The sequence below is a fragment of the Metopolophium dirhodum genome, chromosome 1, assembly GCF_019925205.1.
Source record: "Metopolophium dirhodum isolate CAU chromosome 1, ASM1992520v1, whole genome shotgun sequence".
NCBI lineage: Eukaryota > Metazoa > Arthropoda > Insecta > Hemiptera > Aphididae > Metopolophium > Metopolophium dirhodum.
Window position 1 is genome coordinate 83,848,884 of NC_083560.1, and position 11,163 is coordinate 83,860,046.

Consider the following 11,163-nt stretch of genomic DNA (forward strand, 5'->3'; position numbering starts at 1 on the left):
AAAATTTTCAGACAACCAAGTTTCAGTAAGGACAATGAAAGAATAATTTAAAGCAGATACATTACGTTTGAAAGTAGAAAGTTTAGTTCTCAGTCCGCGGCAATTTTGATAGAATCCAGTTAATGAACAGGAAGTTGAGGAGGATGAAGTTCGTTTTTTGACCGGATAGTCCCCACCTTTGGCGATCCATTTTCGAAGTAGATGCGTAGATTCAATTCTCCCCTTGCAGCACGCGCCGCCATTTCTTCGTGACAAGAGCGCAATTGTTGTCTTTCAAGTTGAGTCTTATCCTTGACAAGATTGAAACCATTTTGAAATTGAGTACCTGACCGCTTAAGTTCATTGTACTGGTATAGCAAGGATTTTGCTTCCTCTTTGCTAGCACAAACTAGCTTCAACGGGCGAGTACTATTTGGACGTGGTTTTCCAATCCTTATAAATTTGAGATTCAACGGAAGAAAGTCTCCAAGTGGCAGTAAAATATTAGAAATAGTAGATTTATCATATGCAGTTCGTTCGGCTACCAAAGAAGATGTGGACTCTGACACACCATGAGCAATCACGTTGGAGGAACAGCGGTCACGTTCAAAAAGTTCTTGTAAAACCAGGTTAGAAATTGCAGATGGATTAGTTGAGGGGCTTTTTTCTTCAAGGCTATTCATTTTCAACTTTAACGTACCAATTTCCTCTTTTAATATTGCATTTTAATTTTTGAGTGAACTCATCTGCTCAGAGATTTTCAAAACATCTGCTTTGAGACTATTAAATTGCGATGATAGTGAGCTAGAAAGTGCTTTATTTGAGGCGAGAACTTCAGACTTGAATGACAGAATAATATTCAACAAATCCTCATTTGAAGTAGAAGCTTTGGACCTTGTAACACGGTCAGTGGAACTAGTGGAAGCTTTGGAACTAGCGTTGGGTAACCTCGGCGTAGACATTTCAGAAAATGATACAGTAATACACAAGAGAAGATTATAGCTGGGTATTACAAAAGCAACTAGCGTTAAAGTCTCCAAAAAGACCCACCAAATATCTGCCAAAGAGTAGTGGTAAAGAGAACTGAATAATGTTTTTGCCGGGCGTTAAAGTCACTAAGAAACAGCTGACGATGTGAATGATGTTGATATCGTCGGTAATTGATTATGATAACAGTGTTTACGAATTCAATAAACTAACAAACGAATACACAAACAACTACTTAATATTTGTTTAATACTTGCTTAATACGGAGAGACAAAGAACCCCACGACGTACAATTGGTCAACGATTAGCACTTGATACTACCACAACAAATTATATAAAAAAAACTTGCTTGAAAACATTTAAATCATAAAAAATCTGAGGACTGTATATATCAGTTTACTGTAATCACTCTTATAGTTATTTGAACAAGTATTTTTTATTTTTGTTTAAAAAAATGTTGAGTTTTTCAAGTGTTTAATTTTTATTTTAGATAAAATAAAATCTTTCTTGAATCTATGACTTCTTATTTTGAAACCTGATTTATTACGATTTTATTTAAAAACTTACCTTAAAGTGATTAAAAGGCGCTCTTCTGGTGAAACTGAGTCTCTAAAATTAGTATCTTGCTTCCTAATCGATGGTCCTACTTTTTGAAGTAATAAACTAAATGTATTTGTATTCATTCTATAAAATGATTGGAATCGCTCAGGATAGGTATGTAATTCTTTGAATACATCAAAAACACTACGTTTAATTTTTTGATTCTTTTTCCAGTATGGATGAACCCAATACTGCCTTTTTTATTATTTGCGTTATTAACATTGATTAAATTTACTAAAGCCAAAAACTTTCGTCATCCGATGAAGAAGAAGACATATTGACAACTGGTGTTACTAGTTTCTAGATACATAGGTTGGCGTTGTGTCACACCATTCGTCATTTTGTTGTTACATGTTTGCTATATCACTTGCCACGCCACACGTCACGTTACTTTGGTGGGCGCTCGGCCTTAGGATTTTAAAAATAATATTTATAATATTGTACGGTCACACATACATTTGTCAATAATTCATTTACGCTATATCAATAATTATTTATTTATACCTACTTCAAAATACATGGTCAATGTAATGTAATGTAAAAAAGCGTTTAAATAATATTATGTAACTTTGTAACGTTAGTTTAAATTATTTAACCTTTTTATATGTTTTGTTAGTATTAATATCATACAATGGATTTGTTATTGATGTCTGTATGAGTAACTTTTAAAATATCTTTTAATATTATATAATATAATATTATATTATTATATTATTAATACTATATATTATATACTATGATATTATGTAACTTTTTAAATTTGTTTTTACTTTTACTTATATAATATTAACTTTTGAACACAATTTGCAATTTATGTCTGAACGAATAACTTTTTATAATAATCTAAATATATGTTAATATAATGTTATTATAGTTGAAATTGCATTCACAATCCTATACTGTGATAATAAAATAAATAATATTGTATTTATATTTGTTATACTATGCTTTTATGGAACTTTTTACATTTGTTTTTTTACTTTGTACCGTATAAAATAATTTGGTATTCAACCACTTATTGTTATAATAGTACATTATTATTTGTATTATAGAATTAACTAGCTCTCAATAACTTTGTTATTCATGTCTGTATGAATAACTTTTAATAACAATCTAAATATCTGTTAGTATAATTATTATTGATTTGTTGTACATATATTATTATACTAAGTAACTTTTTACATATGTTTTTACTTTGTAATGTATAGTTAACTATATTCAATATTTTATTGGTATCTGACCACCAATTGTCATTAGAATGTTTGTATAATATAATACCTTTAATCACTTTTATGCCTATGTCAAGAACTTTGTGATTTATGTCTGTATGAATAATTTTAAATAATAGCCCAAATATCTGTTAGTAGAAGTATAGGTACTGTATTGTTATGTTTGTATTGTTTTTACTGTGGTACGTAACGTTTTAATTGTATCATCACAATATTACTACCTACCTTATTATTATTACCTACCTATTACACTACTATTTGACACAATTCAATACTATAAGCTAATATTACTGTATTTTACCTATTATCACTGAGAATTTCTGGTAATTTGTAAATAATTTGTAACGTTTATGTAAGAATAAAAATAATATTGCAAGGCGACTCATGACTTATATTTAATAGCCTAACGTTTTATTTGTATCGTCACCGTATTATAATGATACATCAGTATTGGTTGGTATTTATCTATGTTCTTTGTATTACACTGCCCAGGGCCGGTTTTAAGGGGGGGCACCGGTGGGCAATTGCCCGGGGGCGGCATTATCTCAGATAAAATAAACAAAAAATAATTTTTTTTTTTTAAGAGGAAGATTTCTAAAAAATGATACATTTTATTATTATTTATTTTTTAAGTTCACATATGTATACATTTTGTTTTACCTACCTATATTTTATCATTTTAAATAAAGAAAAATAAAAGTTATTAACCAAGTAGGTAGGTACCTAATATTAACATTAGTGGGCTTATGTTTACTAGTTTAAACTAGACGTCGTATAGTATAACTGCGTTAGCCCGTATCTATTGGCAAATCAGGATTGTCGATTGTGGGAATTATCAAAATAAAACTATTTTTACAAATAGTCGATGACGACTGTTCGGGTTTCTAAGAAATATGTAAAATGTTTAAATGTAGATAATAATAATTTTGTGTTGTTGAATGTTGACTGCTGAATAAAGATATTGATAATTTATTTTATTTTGTCACCATATGAAGCAAATCGTTCTATACTTTTATTATTATTTATTGTTGTATAAGTATATGTTTCCGTATATGTTTGACAGTTTGAATTGGTACTTTGAATTTTATTCTAATTTATTATAAGGTAAGTTGATTTAGTTTATTATAAATTATAATATTTAATACATAAGATTCAGAAGTTGTTGCAATTGCATAATGTAGTACTTTACTTACCTACTAAAATACATTTGTGTCATTTCATATCATACTTTATACATATGAATTGAATGCAGTAATTAAGCCATAGTAGCAAGTAGGTAAATAATAATTAATAAGTAAGACTAGGTAAGTTTAATTGTGTCATAACAATTTTTTAGTTGAAATTATACTTTAATGGCGCTAACAAGAGTCAAAGCTAGTGGTACCTGCAATCGTAAGGAGGCAAAAAAAAAGAAGGAAAAACTTAATGAAGTTATAAAAAAAACAAACAAAATAAATAGCATGTTTAAACAAAGAGAAGAGCATAGTGAGAACCATGGTAGCTTGGACAATGTTGATCACAATATAAAGTAAGTTTTCGTTTATGTTTTGTGATATAAATATATTATAATAGATTATAGTAATAGTAATTATAATTTAATGTTGAATTTGATTATATAGTGAGCCTCCCTCAGTTGAAGCTGTTGTTACAAGTGAAGAACATGATATTAATTACTCTGAAGTGTTAGAAATACCAGGGTATGTATTTTATAGTATTTTATTTTTAATTTTATACTTATACAGTTATACAGAATAGGTACCTATATTATTTGATCTATAGATATATATTATATACTATGTTCTTGGAAGCCTTTATAAACTTAATAATAGTACATTAGAACATGTAATTTGTATTTAAATGTTAAATTACTCATCTACCATTAGATTATTATTTTATTATCATTTGTAGGTCAGATCCAGCTGAATGGAAAATAAATTCATGTACTATTGATTACATATGTAAAAATGGATTTAGCCAAAATTTAGATTCTAGTTTTAGTCAATCCAAACGAATTTACCAGTCAGTTCGTAGAGGTTCATTCAGAAATATCAACCGCTATGTAAATAAAAGTTTTTTTGAAACAGTTTTAGTCAATGGTAAGAAATGTCCAAGAAAATATCTAGTTTATTCACAATCTAAGGGTTCAGTTTTTTGTGTTCCTTGCTATTTATTTAATAATACTTCTGCATTTTCAAAAAATGGTTTCTCGGATTGGAAAAGGCCAAAATCAATAGACAAACATGAAAATTCACTTTCACATAAAACATGTGTGGTAAAAATGAAAAATAGATCTTCTGAATTGAACAATGTTAATGAAGTGCTTACATTTCAATTAGAAACAGAAAAAATATATTGGAAAAATGTGCTCACAAGAGTTTGTGCAGTTGTCAAATCGTTATCTAGTCGAGGTTTACCTTTTAGAGGTGACAATGAGAATATTGGTTCGCTGCACAATGGAAATTTTTTGATATGCCTTGAAATGATCGCAGAATTTGATCCTTTTTTGGCTAATCATTTGGCAAACTATGGTAATCCTGGGAAAGGTTATACTTCTTACTTGTCTCATTCAACATATGAACAATTTATCAAGTTAATGGCGACTAAGGTTCAAAATCAAATAGTTGAAGAAGTCATTAATGCCCAATATTTCTCCATTGTTATAGATTCAACTCCAGATATTGCACATGTTGATCAACTATCTTTTATATTAAGGTATGTTAACAACAAAGGTTTACCTGTAGAAAGATTTTTATGTTTTATAGAAAATGTTGGACATAAATCTCAGTGCATGGCTGATACTGTATTTTCTCTCTTAAAAAAATATAATATTGATATTGCATATTTGAGGGGTCAATCATATGACAACGCAAAGAATATGTCTGGTATTTACTCTGGTCTCCAGGCTAGAATTAAAGAAGTTTCTCCATTGGCTGACTTTGTACCATGTTCAGCCCATTCCCTCAATTTAGTAGGGTCATGTGCAGCAAGTTGCTGTAAGGAAGCTAATATATTTTTTAATTTTATTCAAAGTATTTATACATTTTTTTCCTCATCAACTCATCGTTGGAACTTACTTAAAGTAAAATCTACATTGAAAAATCTTTCCGAAACAAGATGGTCCGCTCGGGAAGATGCATGTAAAGCTATAAACCAAAATTGGGATAGTGTTAAACAAAGTCTATGCGACATATCAGAAAATATAAATGAAAAATCTATCACTCAAAATGAAGCTCGTGGTTTACTTAGATTAATGAACCGTTTTGAAGTTACATTTATGTCACTATTTTGGGGTGATTTACTACAACGATTTAATGTGGTTAGTAAATATCTACAATCAGTCAATATTGATGTATGTAAAGTGTGTGATCAATATGAAGCATTGATAAAATATGTTGTAAATCTCCGTTCTGATGAAATGTTTCAACATTATGAAGTACTAGCAATGAAAAAATGTTCTGAAAATTGTTACGAAACTATTTACAAACGTAAAAAAAAAAGGACAAAACATCATGATGAAACAGCTAGTATTATTGAAAATGAAATCAATTTAACAGGTAGTTTGGAATTCAAAGTAAACACATATTTAGTGATTTGTGATTCTATAATAAAAGAATTAACAAGTCGAAAGTTAGCTTACGATAATGTCATAACAAAGTATAGTTTTTTTTTAAGACTCACAAAGATAAAACCATCAGAAGTACGTGTTTCAGCTGAACATTTGTACTCAATGTATACAAAAGATTTGGATGTAACATTTATTAACGAATGTGTTCATTTTCAAAGTTATATTCAAAGTATGAAAAATTCTCCATCAACTATAATTGATATGAGTTCTATGTTAAAAATAGAAGGTTTAGAAGACATTTACCCGTATGTGAGTATTGCTTTACACATGTTTTTATGTACTCCCTGTTCAAACTGTACCGCTGAACGGTCATTTTCAACTTTACGCCGAATAAAAACATACCTAAGGTCAACAATTTCTAAAGAGAGATTAAACTCACTTGCAATATTAAATATTGAATCAGAAATAACAAAACAAATTAAATATGAGGATATTATAGATCATTTTGCTGATATTCAATCAAGAAAAAAATTGTAAAATAAACAATAAATATTATTATATTACTATAATATTATTGTATATTATATTATTAATTGTATATCATTCATTATTATTTGAATCATGGAAGATTCTAAGTAGATAGTACCTTTGACCTAAGTTATAAATTAGTTACTTATGTTTTTATTGTATGGTTTACCTACTATTAAAAATATAATATTGGAATGCATAGGTACCTACCTAGTTCAAATTGCTAAAAACTAACTGCAAATTAAATTGTCAATGAGAAAGGGAAACATAAAAAAAGATTAAAGAATTAATTTTATGCCCCCCCCCCCCCCGAAAAAAAAAAAATTTAGCCACCACTTCTATGGTATTAAAAAAATTGTGTTGGAAAGGGGCGCCATAAATATTGTGCCCGGGGGCGAAAAATTCCTAAATACGGTCCTGACACTGCCTATTGTTGTGATACACATCAGACCCCTCAAAATGTTACATCTAACACATAGGCTACCTACTAATATTATTATTATACTCTAATATTAACTAATGTGTTAACCATGATTATTATACTAAGGTAGAAAATAAAAACAAGACATGTGACAAAAAAAAGTTTTTATTCATCTGATCTGAAAAATATTGTTAGGATAATGGCATTAAAAAAAATTGTCCAATTGATAACTTATGGTGGTGATATCATTAAGGCCGCCAATTCCTGCAACGCCGTTTCGCAGGTAACACCAGCCATCATCATACAACGTCTACAATTTATATAAACAAATTAAACATGGCATTAAAAGGTATCCTCAAATTCACAACTAACTGTGGTCTCTACAATTTTGTATTTATTTAGCACTATTAGGATTAAAAATATTACTTACGGTTGATGCAATCGGGGTTGATGTTCCAATAGGTTGGGGAGCGGGAGTCTCCGTGCGTGTCCTCGACAGACTCCGCGGCGGCCTTATCCTAATGGAATTCCACCGACCACCACGTTCTATGGCTAATGTTCTCCTAGGTGTTTGGGGAGCTATAAATATAACAAACATTATTAATTTTATTTTTATTTTATTATTAAACTGCGATATACACTCACCGAGGCATTGCCGGACGGTGTGGCCATTGCGATTGCACCTGTAACATCCTGAAACACGATGTAGGTGTTAGTTAATAGTAAACTTTTAAATGTACCTATCACCTATGTATTTACAGCGTTTGGATGCCTTTCGCGGCGGCGGATGGTGCGTGGCGATGGCGGTCTCGGTTAGGTTAGGAAACATTTAGAGTATGTCAGCGCAATATATTTGTTTTTTCTCTCCGACCTGTGCACCGTAGACATAGTATAAATATTTAACTACTTTTCCGGAAAGCATGGACAGGTACTTACAAAAAACTAAGCCTCCTAAGTTTAACATTAAATATATTAATTGTTTAACGGAAAGCATGTGTTACATTATATTGATTGATAAATACCTGCGATCTGCGGTGAACGTTTTAAATAACAACAAATTAAATTAATAATACAAAATATACTCACGTGTTGTCCGTTGTTTTCAATTTCATTTGGTTGAACATTCAAAGGAGGATCAAGTATCTAAAACATTAAACTATTTATTCAGTAAATAATTAAAAACATTATTTTATTATTTTTTTGAAGGGAGACTGTAACGTAGCTACATAATACTACATATTTACTTAATTAAATTAAATATTTAACTATTAATTGTGTGTGCAATTACTAAATTAATTTAAAAAATACTATAAAGGGAATTAAAAGGTTGCTTTAGGTACTAAATTATTATATATTTGTATTCCTCACTGTGTACCTATACATTTTCAATTGTGGTGATAGTCCAAAATCATAGAGTAATAATATAAAATACATTATTTGGTACATTTAATTCTTGACAAGAAAGAAAACAAATTTAATATAATTTAATGTATTTTGTATAATGCACACCTTGTATTTGGATTTTCTTTTTGTCATTGTGCTCTTCGGTGGATTTGGAACATTAAAAATTGTAGGAATGGCGTCCCATTTTAATTTAATCCAGCCATCTATCCTTTTTCTTTCAAATCGGTTCTCTTCAAAATGAACCTGATATTTAAAAAAATACATTAATGGCAGCAACAACTGATTAATCAAAATAATGAATTAAACCATAAATATTTACGTATATTAATTTTAAACCTTGATAAATCATAAAAATGCAGGTAGTGTAATTAATTTAAATGTGCCCACATATTTGTTAATTATTTGAAACTATGATAATGTTAATAATTTTTAGGCTAATTCAGTAGATTTGTATGAAAATCTACTGTAAGAAACTACGTTTCTATATTTTTGTGTTACTCTAATAGTTTTAATAAACAGAAGTACCTATTTAATCACTATTGAATATCAAATAATACTTACTTCACACAGACGAGCAGATTCTGTAGGTTGCCATTGAGCTTTTCTGGTATTATTTATCCAAATTTTTCTGCGTTCAAGTTGAGCCGGAAATCTGAATAGACGTATACCCTGACTACTTCGATTCTTTCAGTTTACGGCAAAATACGACATTTTAATATAATATTAAGATGTGAAGAAGTCAAGACGTAAATAAATTAATCAGATAAAATTAAATGCGTACATATTATTATGTTGTTCTGTGATTTTGGCGGTATTTTACTGTTATCTAGAATATGTTATTGCAAACAAAATGGCGGACGCGCATACTCACATATTATAGAGCCTTAGGGCAAACGAAACCGTGCAATGGCCAAGAGAATGCTATGAAAATATCTTATGAACGTTCGTCAGTGACGTATTCTTTCGAAATAAAATGCATACACGTAAATGCATTGCCGCCATATCAGCGCTCTTATACACTAACCATTTTTTAATTAAAGCCACTGTCTGCTCAATAGTATACCTATTTATATATAACAATTAACAATATTATGTAGGCTAGTAAATCTAGTTTATACCGTACCTTTAATAATTGTTGTACAAACATTTTAAGTACTCGAGTTAACAATATTTTACGTACAATAACTTACGATTTACATTTAGTTTGTAAAAATATCAATATAGACATACGTCTATTATCATTGATTATATTAATTAATCAATGCTATTATGTATTTATTTTTATACTTACCAATATTTTCGAATGTATTACCATAAACCATTGATTATAATAAATATTATTATTTATATTATCCAATGATAACATTAACATATCAATAAACATTTTAAATACTTACGTGGAATCTTGTTTTATAAGTATTTTTTTCTATGAATGTCAATAAAACTTTATTTGTTGGGTAAAAAAGCTTGACGATTTGATACAAGGCTCCTACTATATTGTTACAATGACATTTGAAAAATATTTAAAATCCTTAGTCACAGTTTTTTTTTATAAGCATTTAAAGTTCAAATATTAACAAAATATGGAAAAATCACGAAAATTGGCAAATTATTTTGAGTTGTGAATTCACAAAATATTTTCTTTTTAAATTTAAGATTTAAAAATGTAATACAAGATTATTCATAAGTTTGTCTACCTTAATCAAAAAAAAAGGTAGGTAAGTGGATCGGGTATCCGGTGAATTGGTCGCGAACAATTGATCGCCGGTGAATTGGTCGCCGGTGAATTGATCGTGGGTGAATTTATCGTGGATATAATTGGTCGCTAGGATAATTGATCGTCAAATGAACAATTTTAGATTTTTAATTATTTTATTAAATGTTCGCGACCAATTCACCGCGAACCAGTGGATCGCAGGGCCGGCCGTAGCTAAGAATTTTCTATGGGGAGGGTTCAGTTCCATAGATAGAAATTTTATAGACTATAGAGGATATTACTATAGGAAATTACATTGAGTAAAACATCAAAATAGTGAGAATAAAACATTATATTTTCATTATAACACTAAGTCAATTTTTCTCGGCTTCTTTGCCATTTCATTTAATACTTCATCTGGCGTGATAACAACATTCCTATAATAACTCAGTAACACTAAACCATTGAGACGATTTTGTTTGACAAACAATTCAATAAAATGAAATCAAAATAATCAGGTTAATTAGAATTTATTGTTTATGCATATACATACCTCTTTCATACTGTTCCTGAGGTAGGTTTTTATTCTTTTTAAGCCAGAAAAAGACCTTTCTGGTGTTGAAGTAGAAACAGGTAGACAGCACAACATTTTTAATAACATAAATATATTAGGGAATATGATTGGGTCACAACACCTGATGGCATCCAATGCATTAGAAGGTAGCATTTCATTTCTATTTGTCACTAGCCCTTT

The 11,163-nt window shown here is 29.5% G+C and overlaps 1 protein-coding gene across 1 annotated transcript; it reads left to right on the plus strand.

Moving 5' to 3' along the window:
* The first annotated feature begins 4,147 nt into the window (after nucleotides 1-4,147).
* Nucleotides 4,148-6,897, plus strand: LOC132942727 (zinc finger MYM-type protein 1-like). The gene is made up of 4 exons (XM_061011360.1): nucleotides 4,148-4,323; nucleotides 4,415-4,492; nucleotides 4,704-5,788; nucleotides 5,876-6,897. Exons 1-4 carry the CDS (start codon nucleotides 4,148-4,150, stop codon nucleotides 6,895-6,897), a joined length of 2,361 nt encoding a protein of 786 aa, XP_060867343.1.
* Nucleotides 6,898-11,163: the final 4,266 nt, after the last annotated feature.